This window comes from Haplochromis burtoni, unplaced genomic scaffold (genome assembly GCF_018398535.1).
Source record: "Haplochromis burtoni strain Fernald_Lab_line unplaced genomic scaffold, NCSU_Asbu1 Contig_88, whole genome shotgun sequence".
Taxonomy (NCBI): domain Eukaryota; kingdom Metazoa; phylum Chordata; class Actinopteri; order Cichliformes; family Cichlidae; genus Haplochromis; species Haplochromis burtoni.
In genome coordinates, this window is record NW_024582449.1 from 216,844 (window position 1) to 239,259 (window position 22,416).

A 22,416-nucleotide genomic window follows, 5' to 3' on the forward strand; every position below is an offset into this window, starting at 1 on the left:
AAACCAGAGTTTAAGATTGAGTCAGCAAGCAGTGTTAAAAACCGAGGGGACTGAGGCAGAAACTTAAGACTGACCAGGATTCAGATTTTCTATTCAGGAGCCTTTTGTGGGAAAGTTTTAACGCTGATCCAGGACCAGCACTTACTTCAGTCGGCACAGCTTTCATCCCACCCTGTGATTTCAAGAGGGGGACGTCCCAGCTCCCAGCTTCCTGAGGAAACACAGACACCCTCATTTGAATATCCCATTCCCAACTTCTAGAAAATTCTCTTTTAGGATATATAGAGCCAGGGAAGTCTGTCACAGCCACACTATCCACCGGACACAGCTCGGAGAAGCAACCCTGCGATAATCTGTGCCAGGTAAGGATCAGAAGATAACGGTCTTTGTTTCGCAGGGAGGAATGCGGCGACTGAATGAACTGCTTTGTTATCATGTGTTACAGCTGCAGATCAGCTACCCTCCATTTTACCCAGTTTGAAAGCTGCAGCTGAGATTCCTCTGTCTGTCAGAGAATACTTCTTGTATTTCTTCTGTTTCCAGTAGGGAACAAATCCTGACCTGTTATCAGAGCTGAAAGTTGTCATGCAGCTGGCAGGGTGGCGCAGGCTTTCTGCTGCTTCCATGTCAGAACTTTGACAACAGTTTAAATGCATTCAGTTCAAACAAATAAAAAAAAGGTTTGCAGGAAAGTAGCGTGCCTGCGCCCAGTTTAGCTTGTCTTTCCACTAGGAAGAGTATTACTTTGACTGTGGCAAAGCTCATTGGATCAAAGCATTTCCCCCTCTCCAGGGTCGGGAAACAAACAGTGAAAAGTGCCTCATCTTGAATGAGTGGTGGGTTGACTAGATTGGCAGCTTAATATTTAATGTTTAAATTCTAGTGGTTGAAAACTTGAAACTAGAACAGAGACGTTAGACTTCGTACTGTGCATAGAGTTTCTCACCATGAGAATCTGCCTATATGTTCTCACTGCCTGCTCCACAGAGATTACTACATACACCTCTTGTCTTTCAGAATGAAAATCGCAGAAATGAAAACATCTCAAGGTATCACAAACATGCAATCACAGAGGAACAGACGCAGTATGAGTCTGCATGAGAAACAGTATGCCAGTGCAGCTGGTTATTCAGAGCCCAAGGCTGTGCATTCAGCCCATTGTTTGAACCAGAGATGGGATGATTTGGGTGCAGCCTACAAGCATACGCCCTTTTCTTTCTCTGCAGGCAACATGAAAAAAGTCTGCACTGTATGTCTCGCAAGACTGTTGCAAAGGGATTTCTGATCCTCGCATCTGAGGAGACACTATTAACCATTTGTATCACTTAAAATGTGTCCGGAGAAGCGAGATCCAACTCAATCCAAGTAAACGTTGAGTTTCAGCTGTTCAGCTCAGGCGGCGGTCGCTGCTGACGTGGCACGAAACATGTCTCCCTCAAACTCGGGACATTCCAGAGCTCCTGAGTGGGCTGGGTCAACTCTGCCCTTCCTCCACAGCCCAAGTGTAGTCGGCTCCCTGGCATTTTCTTTCTGAGATATATTTTAACAAATGAATATATTTCTGAATATCACAAACATGCTCTTCTTTTTCTTCTTGTTCTTTTTAAGGAATAATGTCATCATCGTTCTCTTTGCTTCCTTTTCACAGAGTGCAGCTGCTGTTGGAGACAGACAGGATGTGGATGACTAACATTGTAGGCCTTTGTCTGCTGGCCTTGGTGGCCTCTGCAGAGGATGTGAAGCTGAGCACCCACGCCACCGCGCTGGCTGATAAAAGCACCAACTTGGCCTTCAGGTTTGTATATTATTGATTCTGGCGCACTTGTAACATAAAGTAATATTCTCTGTGTTTATATATAAATATATGCATTTTTTAATTTCACTTTAGCCTCTACCACACCATGGCAAAGGAGAAAGACACAGAGAACATCATCATTTCTCCTGTGGTGGTGGCCTCCTCTCTGGGGCTGGTGGCTCTTGGTGGCAAAGCCTCCACTGCCTCCCAGGTGAAAACAGTCCTCAGCGCTGACAAACTCAAGGATGAGCATCTGCACGCAGGCCTGTCAGAGCTCCTCACTGAGGTAAGGAGCTTCCCTTGTTTCATAATTCCACCATCATCACCACAGGCCATAGACTCCGAGTTGTCTTTATATCACAAATTAATGGCGTACATGTGCCACTTCTTCTCAGGTGAGCAACGCCAAGACACGCAACACCACCTGGAAAATCAACAACCGCCTCTACGGCCCCAGCTCTGTGTCCTTCGCTGACGAGTTTGTGAAGAACAGCAAGAAGCACTACAACTACGACCACTCCAAAATCAATTTCAGGGACAAGAGGAGCGCAGTGAACTCCATCAACGAGTGGGCGGCCAAGTCCACAGGCGGCAAGCTGCCTGAGGTCACCAAGGACGTGCAAAACCCAGACGGAGCCATGATTGTCAACGCCATGTTCTTCAAGCGTGAGTATGGCGTTAACGCCTGACTGAAGCTCTTTGTGAGGCCAGACGCCTGTGCAGAGTTGTGACCTCGTGTCTTTTCCCCCCCTCACAGCTCACTGGGAGGAGAAATTCCACGATAAAATGGTGGACACCCGTGGTTTCCTGGTTACTCGCTCATTTACTGTCGGAGTTCCCATGATGCACCGCACAGGTGAGTTTCTCTCTCATCTTTCTTTTTGATCTTATTATGTCTCCAGAAGCTGATAAGCCACCCCGCCTTCAAGTACACACATGTGATAAGATCTGCTTTGTCTGCCCCTCTCTCAGGTCTTTATGATTTCTACGAGGACACAGAAAATAAAGTCTTTGTGCTGAACATGCCTCTGGGCCAGAAACAGGCCTCCATGATCCTTATCATGCCCTATCACCTGGAGCCCCTGGAGCGCCTGGAGAAGCTCTTGACAAGGAAGCAAGTGGACACTTGGCTCAGCAAGATGGAGAACAGAGCCGTAGCCATCTCCCTGCCTAAGATCTCAGTGGAAGTCAGCCACAACCTGCAGGTAAATGTTTGCACACTGGATGGCTCAAATGGAGTGTAACTTTAGGAGTGTTAGAAAATATTACTGTGAACCCAGAGCGCTGAGCAACTTCATCTGTGTTTTGCAGAAACACCTGGCTGAGCTGGGCTTGACAGAAGCTGTGGACAAAGCCAAGGCTGACCTGTCCAACATCTCTGGAAAGAAGGATCTCTACCTTTCCAGCGTCTTCCACGCATCAGCCCTGGAGCTTGACATCGAAGGAAACCCATACGACACAAGCATCTTCGGTACTGAGAAGCTGAGGAACCCCAAACTCTTCTACGTAGATCACCCCTTCATTTTCCTGGTAAAGGACAACAAGACCAACTCCATCCTGTACATCGGCAGAGTGGTTAAACCTAAAGGGGACAAAATGCGTGATGAGCTATAATGTTTAAAGTTATAAATTGTGGTGGGTAGCTTTATTATTTGTGAAATTATGGCAGGAAACTGTGCACGTGTGTAATTGTGTGTGATTTTATGCGCGTGCATGTTTTGTTTTTGGTATGATTGTTACCTCAGTAGCACATTCCAATTGACAATCTGTGGACTGAATATCCAAGCTTAGAAACATTCGACTTTCCCAGGGAACAAATCTGTTTACATGACTTCGTCTTAAGAACATGCTGGTTTGAATAATCTAAAAAAAAAGTGCCTTTTTTAAGACTTCCACAAACAAACAGCAGTCGGCACAGCAGACAGCATGCTTATATTAAGTACGAGTCCTCTTTCACATCCTGTTTTTACCTGCGTGTGTTCGGCTACGACCTGTGTGTGCGTTTTTGTTTTTTTTGCAATATCTTTAATGTTTAAAGAGAAAAAAGATCGATGCACAAGCTGTTTTACAGTGCTGTCTCATTCCCCCTCTCATTTTGCCTCCAGCCTGCACTGAACTGTTCCCCTGCACGAGCTGAGCTTGCAGGGGGAAGGTGGCAAATCGTCTGGTGCTTAATTTAAGTTGCAAACCATCTTCTGTGTCGTTTTCTTGCTGTAGGTATTTTCCACAAAGAATCTGTTGGAATGGTGTGATTTATGTGATTAATGTGGACCTTTTTCAATAAAAAAAAATGAAGAGAACATATTTGTGCATGGCTCTTTTCTTTGTTGAGAATCTCCTGAATGAATACCACGTGAATGCCATTCAAATACGGATGATAGAGTGCTATAGGGAGCTGAACTGGAGAATGTGTGCACGCTAGTGTTAACATCTCTAAAGGATAACAATTTTTCCAGCTGGCTGAAGGTCAAACAGTCTTCCCAGGTCTGGAATGCAGTGATAACCCTCAAGGGAATTTGGTGGACCATTTCTCTAAACACTACCAGCCTAAATAATAACACCAGTGGGATCTTTTGTTGGGATCTTCCTGACAATGTAGACTCTACATTGTTTAAAAACTGGAGTGCAGGGTTCTCATGGTGAGTGGGAAATCTAATCTCCAGATGTTTGCGCATAGCAGGATGTAGCTGCAAGACAACAGCACACCGACAAAAGAATAAACATCCATAAATGAGCGCCTCATAGACTCTCAGTATTCCTGTAGGGCTTCTGTTTCATGCACGTCGAATACGCATTGGGACAGAAATAAAAATAAAGAATGCTACAATAAAAATCAGCAGAAACTCTCATACGAGAGGACGTAATCTCATTGTGAGACACAAGTGCGTCTTCTACAGAGAAGCATGCCGCCACCTTGTGGTTGCTGAGAATAAGAGAGAGCGAGCTTTTTAAGGTGTTACAAATGAGTGATTTAGTTACTTTATATTTACACAGATCTTACACATTGCATTACAGTTACATAATATACAAGACAAATAAACATCATGTAAGTTACACAATATACATTACAATATATTGCTGACTGACTTAGCTGTTGATTTGTATACTGAGCATGAATAATGCTTCTATTTTCAAAAATAACATGATGTGATCAGTGGGAGAATTTGCAAAATTTATAATCGGCTAAAATATGTTTCATTGTTCAGCGCGTGAATATAAGATTACTTCATACTTAGGGCTGAGTCCAAAACATGCATCAAAAAAAGGTACGTTTCTACTAAACGACATTTTGTATCTATTTCAGTTTTTTACTTTGTAAAGGTTTTACCTTATGCAATCCGCAATGAAACTACAGTGCACAGGGACATTTCTTGCATTGTTGTATTACTTTATTTTTTAATCTAAAAAGAAGTAGATAAGAGGTTAAAAAACAAAACAAACAAAAAAAAAAAAAACCAAAATCTGCTCAGCGCTCATTCCCAAATTTTTTTTGTGAAAATTTTGTGTTTTATATATATATATATATATATATATAACATTGTATTTACTTGCTAATTTACTTTGAACCGGAAGGTGGTGCTGTTCATCTGTTACTCCTTGCTGTCCTGGATATATATGTGTAGGTTATATACATGGGACCATTATCTTTTAAAGAAACCATGTGACACTTGACACACGATTACAAATTCACGTGTGTTAATAATAATTAAATAATAATAAAAGTTTGGTTGGAATTTTGGTCGATGTGAATAAAAACATAATGTTTTCTCTACATTTTTGATTTCCCCCCCCGTAAAGCCTGATGTATATACAGTCGACACACATACAGTGTGCGTGTGAGCAATAAATTTCACAAAAACGCCTTATGTATTAAACATGATACAAGTTAAAGCTCGTATATGCAAACTGATATTCAATATCTTCTATTAATTCATCGGAAGGTTGAATAATCTCTCCAGTTTTATTTATTGATGTTTTTCATTATTCAGGCTTTACAGGTTTAAAATGTCTGACATCATTGAGAATTTTTCACTGGGTCTGTTATAGATTTTCAACATGTATCTTATTTGTATCGTCTTACTGAGCACCTCATCAGAAACAGAACATTAAGCTGGATTCATTTAACTAGAGTTTTGAGTGCTGACAATAGATGTTAAAATGACACTGAGCACGTTAGAAACAGTGACATGTTTCACTAAAGGAAGTGGCCATTTTCCTCCTCATGACCGAAATAAAAATGAGTCGTACTTTTCCTTATTTATACTTGTTAAATATTTCAAGAAAAAAAAACTGTAGGCATGGGCTTAAATGTACTTTGTCATGTGCTTCAAGACAGTAGAAAAAAAACTGATCGACCCCTTTCTTTTTTTCCTCTCATCTTGTTATTTTCATACAGTAGCAGCTTTTGCCTCAAACTTTGAATGGCTAACCAGTTTTAGAATTCAGCCACAGCTAAGTAACAGTCTCGACAACTATATTATGAGCTTTATAACAAACTAAAAACAGATAAAATCACCAGAAAAAAAGATAACATTTCATTTTGAAATAGGCGTTTGGGGCACTCAAATTTTCCAGCAAGTGAGCTTCTGATTGCCCTGTAATAGGTGACCACGCAGTGGCCGGTGAGTGCAGAGAGGAGTGAGCGAGTGCATCCATCATGAAGGAGTGGTGCACCTTCCCCGTGATTCTGGCAGCAGGTACGTAGGCAGGTAACTCTCATTACATTAGCACCGTTGTGTTTTGCTGCGCTGGCTGCAGGCAGATTAGCCGGTCGATGGACAATCCTCTTAAAGAAGTCTGCCTTAAGCCACAGTGAGAAGCTGGGTGGTGCTCTCTGTCCTCTGCGTGCCCCTCCCAGCTCTTTGTCTCTATTTGGATGGATGCTTACTCCTCCTGATGCTTTCTCCTCTCCTTTCCTCTCCTCTAGTTTTGCTTGCTCCACATTTCTCCTTCTCTTCCTTGCCTTCACAACTTTTTGTCCACCTGCCTGTTGGCCTTGCGGAAATGAGTCTTGATCTCCTCTGTCACCATCTCTTGCCAGTTGTCCCTAGTTGACACAGAGTAAGGTGTTAAAATCATGGCTGTAATTTGTGCAGTTGTCAATTTTAGGGAGTGCTCTAGGATCCACAAAAACACAACGAGAGCTTCTACAAACACAGTAAATTTAAAAAAACAAAAACAAACCACCAGCCAGCCACAATGAAAACGAATGCACTAAACAAAGAGGGCTTTCCCCAATCTGCTTAAGAAGATACGACAAGATCAAAAGATTAATGTGGCACTGCCAGACCACAAGCAATTTGTGAGATCCAGATATCTATAAGGGAAATTTATGCGCACAATCTCATCACGGTAGCACTTTACAGCACAACACCAGCTGGCATGCAGGTCTATACCTCCTGTGTATGGACTAAGAAGGTCAAGCCTTTTTCTCGGCTTTGTTTTTCCTGTATGCAGCTATCTCCTCAGGGTTCAGCCCGTGATTGTCTTGCCTGAAGCAACATGTGGATAGTTGCAGTTTGCATGAGTGGCAGGACACAAGTTACATGTGTGCATCACACTAATGAAAAGCAACATTTCTGAAAATATATCTGGAAAAAAAAAGATGTTTACAAGCGACTCATGAATCTGACTTCAATGGCAAATTGTGACAATCGCACACATTTCATTATTTCCCTTTAAATTCAGCTGTTGTGACGGTGCAGTGAGCGAATGAAAAGCGAGACTCGGTCTCTTACCCTGGTTTAATCTCTGGTGGTTTTGGCAAAGGCTTTGTAAAGTTGGTTTTCCCCACAAGCCAGTATGTCTCCTCAATACCTTTACCCTGCAACAAAAAGAACAACTCAGAGCTGTGCAGTCTTTTAGTAAATAAGTAAGTCCTTCCCAAAGTGTTACCTTAAGCTCTGTCTTTCCTCGGACTTCTATTTTATAACCATCGTTAAGAGAGCGGAGGATCTTCACTGTGCTCATATTTACATGGATTCTATAAGCTGAGGATAGGATAAAGCGCATATAAAGACAATATACAGACAACAGAGTCAACCTAAACATGCCACGATGCAGCAAAGATCGCACGTACGCAGGCCAGTGGATTCCATACGAGAGGCAGTGTTCACGGTGTCTCCAAAAAGGCAATACCGAGGCATAGTCAGACCCACCACGCCTGCAACGCAGGGCCCTGCAAAATACACAACAGAAGTCCAATCATTCCATTCACTCATGGAAAAATGTCCGTTACTAGTGGTGTTTTCATTTAAAGGTGAAACCCATGGTTTCAATTAGGAAAGTTTTAGTATCTGAGGTTTTTTACATCCCTCACTTGGAGAGAAGCATTAAGAGTCCCACCTCATAACAGAGCATGCATCAATAACAACAAATACGAGAGAGATTAAACATGAAATTGAGCGGCTGAGCCAGAGGTGGGTTGCAGTGGAGTGGACTGCAGATGTGCAGCAACTGTGGGCAAACTAAAGTAGCTTAAACTATGCACTATAATGCCTGAGTTGTGCTTTAGCAGCAAATAACTTAATAACATACCCGGAAATGCCTCTTAACCCTGCGGGGTAACTTTAACCTGATGCACACCTCCAAGGAAATGCAACTACTAATCAGGCTGATGCAGCCCGCAGCACCTCTGATTGGTGTGGAAGGTTACAGCGTAGGGTTTGGAGGGGTTATGTTGTAAGCTATGACGTGGATTTCCTGCTAAAGGATAATTCAAGCATACAATGAGATGTCAGCTGATGTGGGCTGGCATGGCAATGAGCTGTGACTGCCTGTGTCTACCTGAACTAATGCTTGTCCATTGACTCTGCATCAAGCCCAAAGCACTGCAAAGTCCACTGCCAAGACTGCAACTCTTATACACAGTATATTTATCTGTGTCATAGTCTTGTTATGTTTTTTTTAATTGTTGTGTTATTTTGTACGATGCACCACAGTAGCCAACATATACTATTTCTAAATGAATAAATGCGATCGGACTACTATGTGGATTCCTGTTCTAAAATCTCTTTCAGCGACGCACATTCATCTTTGGATTCTACCTGATAAGCTTGTCAGGCTGATAATGACTCCAAAGACTGCCACGCCCACCTGAGTGGATTCCTATTCGTATCCTGACGGGCACGTCCGGCATGTGTCGCATATGGAAGGTTCCCACTGAGCTGAGGATGTTCAAAGACATGTTGGCGATCTCAGCAGCGTGCTTGTTGCCATTTTTCTTAGGCAGGCCTGATGCTACCATGTAAGCATCACCGATGGTCTCCACCTGGACAAATCAAGAAGTTTATTCAGTGAAAGGGCAAATCAAGTGGAAGTCAAAGGTTTCAGACCAGTAACCTTTGAAACTGGGTGTTTATCAGGCGATATTATTCCCTGACCTTATAGACATCATGGTTAGAGAGCACAGCATCGAATAGTGTGTAGAGGTCATTCAGGAGGTCGACCACCTCAATGGGATCACTGAGCGAGGAGATGGTGGTGAAACCCACAATGTCGCTGAAGTAGATTGTCACCTGATCAAAGAACTCTGGCTCCACTGTGGCACCAGTTTTCAGGGCCTCTGCCACAGAACTGGACAGAAATAGAAAAAAAAAAAAGGACGAATGAGATGATCATGGAGTAGGGGTACATTTATTTTCCAAACTTCATGCTGGCAGGATTGTGTGAGAGTGTTGACTGACGGTGGAAGCATTTCAGACAGCAGCTTCTCCGTTCTCTGCTTTTCCACTTCCAGCTCCTCTGTTCTCTCTCTGATGAGATCCTCAAGGTTGGAGCTGTACTGCTCCAGCATCCTCAGCATGGAGTCGATGATATTGGTCTTCTTACCCTTGTTGATTAGCTTGAACTATTGGAAAAAGTACGGCGTCATGTTAAACAAATATGTATAAAGTTCTTTAAATAGTTTAGATGAAGTAAAGAAATGAGGCCACGAGGTCGTCTGCAAAAACGAACCCGGTCAAAGATCTCATCAAAGGTCGGTCTGCGGTCAGGCTGTTCGCTCCAGCACTGCTTCATCAGCTGGATGCATTCAAGCGGAGCCTGGTCTGGAGCCACAGTAGGACGGCACATAGGAGGAGGTTTTTTCACCTTACGGATAATCTCTGGAGAACACGGGATGAATAAATACCAAAGTTATTACAGGTGCCTAAAGCAAAACTAAAAACTAAAGCTGTTTGTAAAACAAACATTTTAATTAAGTGAAATAAAAATAATGCAACTAAATAAAACCTTAAATAAAAATTTTAAAATAATTGAAACAGTTTTGTGAACTTGGAAAACTAACTTAAGTAAAAATATACAGGTAATATAATTTTACTGTTTGCTAGTTTGATAAAATTATATGTACATTTCCCTGATAAACCTTTGAGGGATTGTTAATTGAGACTGTGGGGGTCTACGACACTGTGAATCAAATGTACGGTGTCCTTGAGAGGCCAAAAGGACTGCAACTTAAGAAAACAACAGCAATAAGAAAAACGCTGCAAAAGCACGCAAAACACAACGGAAATAGGAAAAACGAAAACAGAAATAGGAAAAAACACAAGGGAAGTGTTTCTGGGGAGACAATAACCTGACGGACCAGTTGCAGGAACCCAAAACACTGTAGGCGTGTTTTATCATGATTCATATAATACTAATGATGGATTTTTAGGCTAATAGTTAGGTTAACACACTTACCTCATCTTTTCTTTCCTCACAAAACCGATAGATCCTCCACTTCTTTTAAGTGTTTCCCAGCACAATTCTTGGTTCCTGCAACTGGTCTGTCGGGTTATTGTCTCCCCAGCAACACTTCCCTTGTGCTTTTGGAAATCAGTTTTTTCCTATTTCTGTTTTTATTTTTCCTATTTGTGTTTTGTTTTTTCCTATTTCCGTTGTCGTTTCTCCTATTTCCGTTGTATTTTGTGTGCTTTTGCAGCGTTTTTCTTATTGCTGGTGTTTTCTTAAGTTGCAGTCCGTTTGGCCTCTCAGGGCCACCGTACAAATGCTTTCAAAAACTTCTGTGGATTTTCCGAAATCTAGCGTCTGACACATGCCCTCCATACAATAATAATTAAAAAACAGATCTAACACTAAAACTAATAAACATTAAACTAAAACAAGAAAGAAATCAAACGGGAGACTAACTGACACTAAGCAGAATTAAAAACAAATGACAGAATACAAAACTATTATTACTTTTATCTCTGTACTGACACTCTGTTAACTGACTTTGAAGTGGAAAGACAGCTTTTGGTGGCAGCCAAACCAAAATCAGATATCTCCATCTTCTCCTTACTAAATAAGTAAATAACTCATTGTTTGAGTATTCTGTGATGAATACACACCTTCGGGTGGCAGTCCCAGCATACAGTACGGTGGCCCTCTCACCACCACCTCTTGAAGAATGATAGAAAAACCGTACACATCTCCCTTAAATGTCCCTTTGCGAGAATTGGCAAGGTCGCGTAGAAACTCTGGTGCTGTCCAAAACAGATCTAAGTACAACAAAGGAAACATTTAGATTCTGGCATTGTTTCAGTAAAGTATATTGAGTGTAAAACACAGCACAGCAAACAGTACCTTCAGGTGGGGGCTCTTCTAAAGGAGCTTTCTGAGACTCCAGCAGCTCATTGAAGCCATAGTCAGTAATCTTGAGGACAAAACGGCCGTCTACCACACAGTTTCGGGATTTTAGCCTGCCGTGGGGGAAGTCCCTGTGGTGAAGATATTTTATACCCTAGAAAGATTCAGATGCAAATAACACTTTGATTCAATCATAAAGAAACAACTAAAAACAATTAATAAAACTCTTGCTGTTTTCTTCCCTTCAAAAAAATGGCAAGCGGTTCTTTTCTAAAAGACTTTTTTTTTTATCACCTTGATGAGATCGAGCATGAGGGAGGACTTGAACATCCAGTCTAGTTTAACGTCCTCGTTCCTCAGCAGGTCCTGCAGACTGCCCCTCGAGCAGTGCTCCGTCACCATCGCAAACATGGAGCAGTCCAGAAAGAAGCCCAGGAACGGATTTACGTTCTCGTTTCTCAGGTCCTTCATCTGAGAAAAGTAGCTGCAGTTTGTTAAGATGACCAAAAAAATCATACACATTTTTCAGTCTGAATATTTGCAGGAATTACACATTCAGGTTTTTTTTTCTCATTCATCATTGGGTCACACAGGAGAGCACATGTCACCTAAATATTGTGTTGAAATGACACATGACAATAACACTGTATAGTTTATATTTGTATTTGTACCATTTGATAACACAGTATTTTGCATTTATATTTTGTATATTTGTATACACTGTATTTTGTATTGTATATATATAGTGGTGTCAGAGCACAATGTCTTGCTATTTGCCCTCTGTGTATGCTGTTGACCAGGAGCGTCACATTTCATCTCTCTGTATATCCATACTGGGCTGAGACAACAATAGAGTTCACTCTGACTCTAACCCTAACTTGCTCTCAGATCACTCTCTTCCACAAATTGTCATAAAAATCTGAAGACACAGTAAGCAGAAAATGTCTCCTGAGGCATATTAATATGCATTTACGTGACATCAAGTTGGACATGCTGCTCTACCTTCATGAAAATCCTGGAGGTGCTTTGTTTTACTTCCTTGAAGTGGCCCTCTTCGAATTTCTTCAGCCAAACCCAGTCACCCTAAATGCAAAAGCATGATATTATTATTATATGAAATTAAACTCTCCATTGATAGAGTCATAAAGGGTTCTTATTTAGTCAACCTCCTTCCACTGAAATGTGTTAATTTTGTATATAAAGCATCTTGAGTCACTGGCCCAGACATTATGTTACACAAGGATCTCCCTTACCTTCCTCACTTACTCACCAGCTTATGTTAAGAAGCTTTAGTGAATATTTGATGTAAACTCAGCTTACCTCGTACACAGCTACATTAGTGGTCTCATGAGTTTCTGTTTGCATGCTATTCACAGAGTGTGAGGGGTCTGCAGATTTCTCCTCCAGAGCGCTCCTGGACTCGCTCAGATCTTCTAAAGTGATTTTCTGCATGACATCAAACACCATTTAAAGATTTATTAAAAATGAGAGCCATGCTGTGCTTGGCAGACATTAAATGTGACGATGTGGAAAACGCACAGATGATGGAACGGTGTGCTTTAGTCTAATTTAATGATGACTTACCTTTTTGCTAAGCTGAGGGTTGATAAAAGTGAGATCCTCTAAGGTCAGGAGGATCCGATTGGGACCTCTGACCAGCTGGATCTGATGAAGTCTCCTCCTGCCAAAGTGATTTTACAATAGGTAAACAGCACACATACAACAAATTCCCTGAATCTCAGAAACGATACGGGGGAAGTAGTGATGTCTCCCTCAAATGTCTACATCTGGAAAAACGCTTTTTTTCTTCTGTTTTGCTACAAATTTATATTCCCTGCTGTCATGATTTAATAAGTAAAAATAACCCAAATTTTCACCATTTTATCTAAAAAAAGGAGAATGCTTATAGTTCTTCGAGTAGATTCTTCTGGTGTGTCTGACTGTCTTTAATCCAGAGATGAGCTCTAAGTTAAAAGTACATTTCTAATTCTCAAGCTTTTATACATGAGACATGTCTTCTCAAGCAAAGAGGCATAATATGTGATTCTGGAGATGATATTAGTTATTACCCACATCATACCACATGGTATAGATCACACTACTTCAAATCTCTGAATATAGGCTTGGAAGCGGGAGGCATCGTTGGAAAAAAAAAAAGACTTTGCGTATTTACCTTATATAGAGAATTACTGTGAGCCCCGCAACAGCCAGGGAGAAGATGACTGCTAACGCTATTATGATGTAGGTGACCTCCACACCTAAGGACCATAGTGGTATGCATTAGACTGATGGATAAATGACAAAATGTAGACTTGGCTAAACTCACACCTCTTTACACAAACACACCAGAGCCTCATACCTCCTGTGCAGATGGTGCCTTGGTCAAACCAGCAGCTGGAGTCAGAGGGAGGAGGGGACCCTCCGGGGAAATTTATGGACCTCCCTGCAAAACGGAGTGCCCCTGATGTTAGGTCCACTACATAGGTCTGGTACAGCTTGCTGCCCCTGTTGTCAGAGTCCAGGATGATGTAGTTGGTCTTAACACTCCCAGAGGTGTCCACTTTGACCTCCTGGTTGAAGCCATTAAAAGTGATGTTCCGCTTGAAATAGGCCAAGTTCGACCCTGACAGCTGCATGCCTGCTTTCCTGACATTTTGGATGGACTTGGCCAGCAGGTAGATGCTGTTATAGATGGTCCCAAACAGCGGATGAACCTGCAGGTTCAAGCGAAGGCTTAGCAAGGTTGTAACAGAAAACATGAGTGGGGGTTCCTATTTCAGTCATTTACAGCTGCTAAAAAGGATATTTTATAATTAATATAGAAAATCATATATTATTATTAAAAGCATGTGATTATGTTTTTCTATAATATGCGTGTGGAGACAGCAGGAAACATTATAACTGTCTAATGACTCAGCCTTTGCACCAATATATGTCATGATATGCAACAATGTGTGATGGAATAACAAACAAGGAAGACATTGTGAGTGAAATCAGTTGAATTGGCTTCCTACCTGCTCTGGCTCCATGGGCAGCGTCACTTCTTTGTTCCTCTTGGCCGCAGCAAATGCCTCGTTGAAGGACAGTGGCTCCGAGGCCACTGTGATAGTGAGCACGGCGTCGTAGGCCTCTCTCAGGTTGCTGCTGTTTTGCAGAGGGAGGTAGGAGACGTTCATATAGGGCACGCTGTAGAGCAGAGCGTCGTAGGGCACAAACACATACTTCCCTGAAGTCAGACCCATCTTGCGTGCTGTGAGGAGGAAAGTAGCTTGCTGCTGACCTCCAACCAAGACTGAGTGCATGCACATAACGATGACTGAAATGAAGAGCAAAGACACAAAGCATTACAAATTCCTTATGAATATATGTGGTGCACTAACAGGACTATTATGAACAAATGCTGTGTTGGGAAAAGCACCTTATTTTTTATTGAATGGAGAGAGTGTGAAATATCTTAACTGCAGTAAACGTGCCAGAAATTTAAGAGGAAATGTTTGAAACCTTTGCAGCTTCTTATTGTCAAAATAAAAGTCTTTTTAAAAAAAGCAGATTAATTAAATTGGTGCCGTTCTTCGCTTTAAGCACAAGGTCAAACCTGAGTTATCTAAATGGCATCCGGCTCAGGTGTTGGAGAACAGCTGAGGTGTGACAGTACTCTGGTTGGGTGATCTATTGGTTTGGCATTTGCCATTCTGCAAGTTGCTTTAATGTCAAATGATGTTTGTTCCCAGTGCTTTGTAACAGAAGTTGGTCAAAGCAGGGGTCGTTTGATTGTTAGGGGTTTCTCTGTGTTATTGTAGGGACTTTGCCTTACAATATAAAGTGCCTCGAAGTGTCTGCTGTTGTGATTTAATAATAAAATTGAACTGAAAATAAATAAATATATAAATCAGTGGACACTGTTATTTTGAGACCTCGTTTGACTAAACTGAGCACACGAAATGTCCTTTTTTTTTTAGAAAATCTCCCCTTTGAGCAAGAATATTGGCAGTAAGCGACAGATAACAGATAGAGGTCCATTACCAGAGAAAGAGAAAGGTATGCTACTTATTTACACTGCTGTGTTTTACTGCTGATTTTATGTAACAAATATAAATCCATGGCCAAAATATCAGAGCCTTTGCGCGTTAGAACCATACCACAATTTCACAACTTTAACACAGCACAGATTGTACCTTGGGTGCTTTTCTCCTGTCCCTCCACAGACTGCATATAATCATCTATGGGGCACTGTTTTTCTCACACACTCACCCCTGACACCTCCTGCATCCTGGATCTTCCTCATCGTGCTCTCCACCTCCGTCTCATTCACGCCCATAGATCCGACGAGTCTAACGGGAAGCCCCTTGCTCCTGAGAGCAGAAGCAACCCTCACAGCCGTGTCAATCCAGATGTCCTCATTGGATGACACTACCAGGACGCTGGCCCATCTGAAGTGTTTCAACACTACGAACAACACGTCGGTGGGAAACGGCACTGTCCTGGTAAAAGTTGGGTATGCCGTGGCGCTCTCCAGCTCGTAGGCGACACAACCATATGAGAAGAGAGCCTTGTGCCAGTTCCTGGCGAGCAGAGACGCTGCGACACAGTATCCGGGGTTGGTGGGGCCAACGAGTCCGTCTGCTATGCCCTCGTAGTAAATATATGCCGTGAGCGCTTTCGAGGTTTCGCACGGCTCTTGGACGATGATGAAGTCCATTTTCAGGCCCAGATCTAGAGCGGCGTCCCCGTTTATCCTGCTCACGGCGAGCCTGGCCGCCGCAGCAGGCAGGGCCTTGTAAAAAACAGGGTCGCAGTTCCAGGGCCCCAGGACCCCCACTTTGAATATCAAACAGCGGACGCAGCAAGGGAACGTCAGCACTCCCAGCAGGACCCATAACAGAAAGTTGTAAAAGGGCAGAGCCGGTAAGGTGTGTCTGTTTTTAATTACGGGCACACACGAATGGCTGGACTCCCACAGCGGCCATCTGAAATTTGGAGCAATATGTTGCATTGTCCTCCCACGGTGACCAAGATAGTGAAGCCTTGCGTTCACTATCAGTTATCAGTCACACCTCTGACACCTGCAAACCGGGGTACAGACACAAGTCTCCATTTTGCCCAGTATTATTTGAACGTTCACAGATGTTTAAGCACAACTGAAGCACTCACCACATGTCTGTAACGGCATCAGGACAGGGTCCGATGAGACAATCTTACAGATACCCACTCGGATCTGCGTTCTTTCTTTTCTTTTTTCTTTGTTCTGTCTTCACACACACTCGCCAACTAACCATCCCCGATACCTTTACCTGTTCGCCCCGGTGTCGCTCTGATGAAGACACAGGCCGGTCATCGTGTGGGGATTACGGGCTGAAAGTGTCACGAAAAGCGCCTAGATGGGGGGTGTGGAGACAACTTTAGCACCCTGGAGAGCTACTTACGTCCTGCAGTCAGCGTCTCTGAGGGCTCCTGCGCGTTTCCACAAACAGCTCTGTTCACAGGCAACATGTCTCTTAAAAAAGGACGCAAACCCACTCGTGTCTTTTTTCTTTAGCGTGTAAATGTGAAAAGAAAATTAGATATATTCCAGATCGACGTTTTTTTTTAAATCCTGCACTCCTCCTTTCGATAAAAAATAAAAAATAAAGCGCAATTTCCCTCCCCCAAACACTACAACTCTTTGGTTTTGTAATAATTTAAAGGGGAAATGATTTAGTATGTTAGTATAGGAGGTCAGTATCAGCTACAGGCCCAATCAATCAAATCCCTCCAAAGTGACCCGGGACCAGTGTTACTCACTAATCCATTTTCAGTGAGGCACAATATAAGAGGATTGACAGCAGGCCTTAGCGCACTCTGAAAGCCTTGCTGTGGTCCAGGTTAGGCCTTTTTGCCTAGAAGTGTAATAACAAATTCATTTTTCCTCATTCTTCGTATAAAAGAGAAAAAGAAGGTCCTCCGTGTGCACACAGAGACAAACATTTAGCAAGCAAACGGGTCATTATCAAGACAACTCAGCCAAGGTGCACCGAGGCAAGTGAACAGCGCTTTAATTGGCCTAATGTGCGCACGGTGCAGCTTGGATTAAATGAATTTGAACTCTGGCGAAGTGGGAGTAATTAGAGTTAACAAGGGCTTTCCCTGCAGGTCTCACGAATTCTGCCTGCGTCAGTCTTTTTTCGGTCTTCTATGACTGGCAGAAGCAGCTGGTTTCACCACATCCGACACACAGTATTGGAAGAGTGGACTGGAATGCAACAAACAAACAAACAACCAACGTGTAGGTACATACAGACATCAATACACATTTACTTTCGATGAACCAGATAATATATTAATAATAAAACAATAAAAAATACAAATAGAAATCATATAATTAATTGTAAATATATAAAAAATATACAAAAAGAATAAATAATATATATTATATATAAAAAAATATATTAACATATAATATTATCAACTATAATAACATATTAGGGCACACACACACATAGAGCTGGAAAGATGAGTCCACCTTTGTTGACCCATATCCCACATAAGCTGGAGAGCCTCTTAAACGTAACACCTTGACAACGCTGTCCTCCATCCAGGAATAGAGAGTAGAAATGATGACACAGCGCAAAGTCCGTCCAATGAACAGCGAGCACAGGTCTGCTTCTGAGTGCAGCTCTGTGGGGACACAGTGAAGCATCTGCAAGACAATAAACTGACAACCAAATCAAAATACATAAATACACACGTAAATAAATATCAGCACAGTCAGACGATACGTTTCCTCACGAAAGATTCTCACAATATGCAGTCTGTGCAGAGAAAAACGGAAATGCAGTGTGGGCACGAAGGAGAAGGATGAATAAACATGCCTTTGGACCGATAAAATAGAATAAGGAGGAGACAAGTAATGGAGACACCAGAGAGGAGAGTATTTTCAAAGGCCTTGGACTTTTTGCGTCGTCCAAGGCACAGAAACTCCCACTAACAAGCCAAACACTGCCTTGAATGCTGCTTATGCTAAAGAAATTGTTCTGAGTTTTAGGAGCTCTGTTCTGTCATGCCCAAGTCTTCATTTAGCAAGGTAAAGTACAATCCTCTTTTTAAGGGAGCCAAGTTATATTTAAGTGACGGGGTCAGCAAAACTGCAGCTGTTATTTTCTGTGATTAAAGTGAGAAAAAAAAAGAATAAATAAAATAATAATAAAAAAGTAATAATATTTTTTTTTTTAAACTTAAGCGCATAGTGTTTTTTTTTAATGAGCTCTGGTGTCATCTAGTGGACAAGTCCTCCACTGCTTTTTCATATTTCCCCCCATTGACGTCAAAAGACTTTCTGGCTAATATAACCTAATATAATTAACCCGCTCAGTAAAGAAAATTATTGTTTCCCTCACAGTTAAACCCTCCTTAAAGGGAAAACCACGGACATTTGAAACACGGGCTGGTTTATAACACTTAACACTAAAAGGCAAAATCAAGCCCGAGCATTGCACTTTCTCTGCACATGCTCAGTTAGACGCATATGCAGTACAAATTTATTAAACCACCTATTCAAAAAAATAAATAAATAAAATAAAAATCAGGACAACTCAAATATTTTAGTTCTTTATGATGATGATGATTATTACTTTAGCCAAAGCACAACATTCAACCACTTAAACTACTGTCTTTGTTCACGAATTCAAGTAAATATGTATTATAAGTAATATAAAAATAATACTAATGTGGCTTACTATTTTTTCTTTTCCCTTTTTTTGTAACTCAGTGAATTTGACAATAAGTATATGATTTCAATCAAAGAGCTTGTGTATACTGGTGAATTAACTATTAACCAAACCTCACACTCAGTGGTGCTCTGATGAATTTATTAAGCACTTTAAAGCTGTCAGAATAACTTAACAGTAAATGGATTTTTTAAAATCTCTTTTCTTTATTTTATTTAAAAATGTGTCATATGTAACTTTTTTCTCAGATGTCTTTACTGGACACTGCTAAAATTGGATTGATTTGAACTTCTAACAGGTATAACTGGAATAGACTAACAGAAGAAATGAGCAAGATCTCTAACTTTTGTTAATGCCTTGTTACAACTGCCTCTGAGTCCTTGTACTTTTATTACTATTTTTCGAAAAACCTAAATGGTTGGCCTTTGCAGCACGTTGCTCTGAATAAACCTAACTGGGCGTTTGTTCTTTTCAAACATCTGAGCAGCGATGTTGGTTTTACCCTTCTGGTTTATTCCTCTGCAAACATTATTCAGGAGGTTTAATCTCCACCTGCTTAATCATTTGCCTACCCCATAATCTATTATTTGAATTTTGCCACATGAATAAAGGTTTTTCTTGTTATCTTAAAAAAAAAAATCCCAATAGCATGAATGATAAGTAATGTTTTTCAGTTTCAGATACTGTAACACGCCCCTGAACACTGGGATTGTAACCAAGGAGGATTTTACAGCCTGTACTGTTTCCACAGTTGACACTGACATTGAAATAACAGAACGACCCAGCGATCACAAACTTGTTGTTAGGTTCACTCTGGCTGTTATGACTGTTGTAGAATGGACAGATTATGAAACAATGCTCCCTGAGCACAAAAGGCACCCACTCATATTACCCAAACACCTGAACTCGCAGTGGGAGCAAACCACACAGAAGTGATTTCTATTTCCTTTGTGTCTCCAATGATGTGTCCTGCAGACACTTAGTGTGATTTTGTATCACTTTGTGTGTCCTTGTTTGAAATCTCTTTGCAGCGACTGTGTGGCTCGGCTTTGGCTATATTGCACTTTTGCTTGTGTTTATCTCACATTCATGTTTCATTTCGGTCTTTTTGAACTATTCTGTGTATCTTTGGGGTCGTTTTGTCTCTTATTGCAGATGTTTTTGTCTCAGTTTGGTACATGTTGCATCTCTTCATTGGTTGGTGTATGTTTCATTTTCATTTCAAGCAGTACTCAAGGCCTCCCTCGACCAACTGGGCCTAGGGGGCTGTGTTCAGCAGGCTTCTAATCCTTTGGTGGCATTTTTAATAAGCAGTATGCCATGGCAGGAGAAAAACAAGAAGAAAGAGAGCTGGTTTACTGGTTTGAATTCATTAGACTAGGATTAGTGTTAGGGTCTTGAGCAAGTTCTGATCTTTTGACAAACCTGAAGACCCTTTTATTGCCAAAAAAAGATGCAAGAGGTCTATGCGTGTGACAGTGTTTGCACAAAACACGCAAAAAATATGACCAGCTTTCCTGCAGAACTTACTGTACTGCGTGCCTTTTTGTTTGCGGGGAAAAAACAATAGTTACAGTTCCTCAATGCTGGCCTCAGTTTGTGTGCACCCCTGGGAGTGCTGGTGCATGTGTGTGCGGGTAACCGTATGGGTGTGTGCCATGGTGCTGTAATGCTCTCACGAGGAAAACAATGGACCTTAAGGGTGCAGATAGAGAGAGCCGGGGGCCCTTCAGCATTGTTTGCATACCAACAGATGTTCATTATCACACTTGACCTCTCTGTTTTTGCTCCTGCATTATGAGAGAAGTGTTCCATGTCAGGATAACAGGGTGTAACACAAAATCTCCACAGATTTGGCCTGTGTAGGATGGTTGACTTAGTTATTTATTTAGTTGTCATGCTTGTATTTGGACGATGAGACTTCCCCTGTCATATTGGAAGTAAATATCTATTAAATATGTTCAAATTAAACAGATAACCGTTTCTGTAGGCATTGTCTTATACGCCTCAAACTTATTTGCCTGCACACCAGGCAAAAAAAGCGCGACAGGAAAGGTCTGGGTTTCTGTTCACATGAACTATTATTCTTTATTTATTTATTTATTTTTTATCAGTTTCATCAAGACGTGTGGCTGAAGCCAAATGAAACAAACCGCCTTGTTGCGCAACCATGCTTTCAGCGTTTCTTTCCGCGCGTGTTAGTTTTTCTCCACTGCTACTAGAGGGCGCACAGAGCTCGGCATCGAGAAAGCGGAAACTCGTACTAGCGATCCTTTCAAAATAAAAACGTGAACTTTTTTTTTTTTTTTAAATTTCTTTCAGAGCGAGCCTGGGTGAGACCTCTGAAACAGTTTCAGTGTGTAAATTCTCCCCGTTTCTAATACGAAATGGGTAAATAGATTTATTAAGATGATTATGATATGTTGCTGTATAGAGATTAGCTAGCTAAGGGCACATCTTAACCTGTACAGGAACCATGGCTACAGGAGCCGAGATAACCTAGCTGACTATCCGCTATTAAAAAAAATGCTAATAAAAACTAATAATAAAAAGCCATCCTGAAGGCCCGTGCTTCTAATATAGTCGATAAAATGTAATAAATTCGTCTGTAAGCTCTATTTGAAACATTTTGTTTTGGCGGTAACAAACAGGAAGAGTGCGGTTTTTTTTCTAGCTAGCCTTTTTTTTAAGTGGGCGCTAAAGCGGAATGGAGGAGGACTTTATGGGATGGGAACAGACGAGTGTGTCCCGGTGTTTCCAGCTCCTGATAGTTTACTGCGGCGGAGCAGAGCATACTGTCAGAGGGGTTTTGCAGAGCTCATGACGACTAGCAGACAGACGAGCCAGCGGGACACGAGAGAGCGGCGGGGGGCTGGAAAATGGGAGCGGTGAAGTGAAAAAAAGCAGCCGAAAAGCGGACTGCCTGGATGGAAGGCACCAAAGTAAGTTCCTGGAAACACAGAGTAATGAGAAAAGTAACAATGTCGCGTTTTCCCCCTCTTCTTTTTTACCCTCTCCCTTCTTCGTCTGCTTATTTTTTGTCTTCCAAGCTGTTAAATGTTGTCGGACAGAGAGCCCTGAGCAGAGGAGGGTGAGACATCTGGCCAGCTCAGATTTCACGTTTGCCTCTGTTTAAGAAACCGCCCCTGGTGTCCCGACTGACCCGACCGGGCTCTTGCGTGTCGTTAGCTCATGCTGTCCGGACACAGAGGGAGAAATAAACTTTATGGTGCTTGTCTGCTGTGAACGATGCGCGCTGAGGTGACACGCAGAGCTGCAGTGACAGCTGAGAGGGGCGGGGTTGGCAATAAAAGTATGTAAACTGTTCTTGGAAATGAGCATGTGAGG

At 41.8% G+C, this 22,416-nt stretch overlaps 3 protein-coding genes across 6 annotated transcripts in view; 2 read left to right on the top strand and 1 right to left on the bottom strand.

Annotated features, from left to right (window-relative positions):
- The first annotated feature begins 210 nt into the window (after positions 1 to 210).
- On the top strand, positions 211 to 4,095 carry serpinh1b (serpin peptidase inhibitor, clade H (heat shock protein 47), member 1b). Of its 3 annotated transcripts, XM_005927258.3 has the most exons (8): positions 223 to 362; positions 1,018 to 1,049; positions 1,649 to 1,795; positions 1,889 to 2,081; positions 2,191 to 2,461; positions 2,553 to 2,651; positions 2,768 to 3,000; positions 3,107 to 4,095. In XM_005927258.3, exons 3-8 carry the CDS (start codon positions 1,677 to 1,679, stop codon positions 3,407 to 3,409), a joined length of 1,218 nt encoding a protein of 405 aa, XP_005927320.1. In that variant the 5' UTR covers positions 223 to 362; positions 1,018 to 1,049; positions 1,649 to 1,676; the 3' UTR covers positions 3,410 to 4,095. The 3 variants fall into 3 exon arrangements, with proteins under 3 accessions (XP_005927319.1, XP_005927320.1, XP_014190652.1); XM_005927257.3 differs by lacking the exon at positions 1,018 to 1,049 and having other exon boundaries at positions 211 to 362; XM_014335166.2 differs by having other exon boundaries at positions 1,018 to 1,795.
- Positions 4,096 to 4,740: 645 nt separating this feature from the next.
- Positions 4,741 to 17,540, bottom strand: gucy2f (guanylate cyclase 2F, retinal). 2 transcript variants are annotated; one of them, XM_005927261.3, is made up of 19 exons: positions 16,517 to 17,540; positions 15,617 to 16,428; positions 14,380 to 14,681; positions 13,725 to 14,079; positions 13,539 to 13,623; positions 12,950 to 13,046; positions 12,686 to 12,811; positions 12,368 to 12,448; positions 11,660 to 11,836; positions 11,363 to 11,519; positions 11,128 to 11,277; positions 9,752 to 9,900; positions 9,481 to 9,644; positions 9,178 to 9,370; positions 8,891 to 9,065; positions 7,875 to 7,973; positions 7,691 to 7,785; positions 7,534 to 7,619; positions 4,741 to 6,842 (listed from the first exon to the last, which is right to left on the bottom strand). In XM_005927261.3, the coding sequence occupies exons 2-19, from the start codon at positions 16,356 to 16,358 to the stop codon at positions 6,761 to 6,763; spliced, it is 3,315 nt and encodes a 1,104-aa protein (XP_005927323.1). In that variant the 5' UTR covers positions 16,359 to 16,428; positions 16,517 to 17,540; the 3' UTR covers positions 4,741 to 6,760. The 2 variants fall into 2 exon arrangements, with proteins under 2 accessions (XP_005927323.1, XP_005927321.1); XM_005927259.3 differs by having other exon boundaries at positions 7,534 to 7,785.
- A 4,199-nt stretch (positions 17,541 to 21,739) lies between these two features.
- tsku (tsukushi small leucine rich proteoglycan homolog (Xenopus laevis)) overlaps positions 21,740 to 22,416 on the top strand; it is an 11,028-nt gene continuing 10,351 nt past the window's right edge. The window contains exon 1 of the mRNA XM_005927262.3: positions 21,740 to 22,010. Coding sequence (XP_005927324.1) covers positions 21,996 to 22,010 — 15 coding nt within the window. The 5' untranslated portion in view covers positions 21,740 to 21,995. The remainder of the gene's footprint in view (positions 22,011 to 22,416) is intronic.

What these genes read in the sequence shown, in the direction of transcription:
- gucy2f (XM_005927259.3), bottom strand. Translation starts at nt 16,358, where the DNA reads ATGCAACATATTGCTCCAAATTTCAGATGGCCGCTGTGGGAGTCCAGC. An exon ending in TCATGCTCGATCTCATCAAG is followed by an intron (nt 11,520 to 11,659) that starts GTGATAAAAAAA and finishes GAATCTTTCTAG; the next exon opens with GGTATAAAATATCTTCACCA. An exon ending in ACGAATAGGAATCCACTCAG is followed by an intron (nt 7,974 to 8,890) that starts GTGGGCGTGGCA and finishes TGTATTTTGCAG; the next exon opens with GGCCCTGCGTTGCAGGCGTG.
- serpinh1b (XM_014335166.2), top strand. Translation starts at nt 1,614, where the DNA reads ATGTCATCATCGTTCTCTTTGCTTCCTTTTCACAGAGTGCAGCTGCTG. An exon ending in TCCCATGATGCACCGCACAG is followed by an intron (nt 2,652 to 2,767) that starts GTGAGTTTCTCT and finishes CCCCTCTCTCAG; the next exon opens with GTCTTTATGATTTCTACGAG. An exon ending in AAGTCAGCCACAACCTGCAG is followed by an intron (nt 3,001 to 3,106) that starts GTAAATGTTTGC and finishes TGTGTTTTGCAG; the next exon opens with AAACACCTGGCTGAGCTGGG.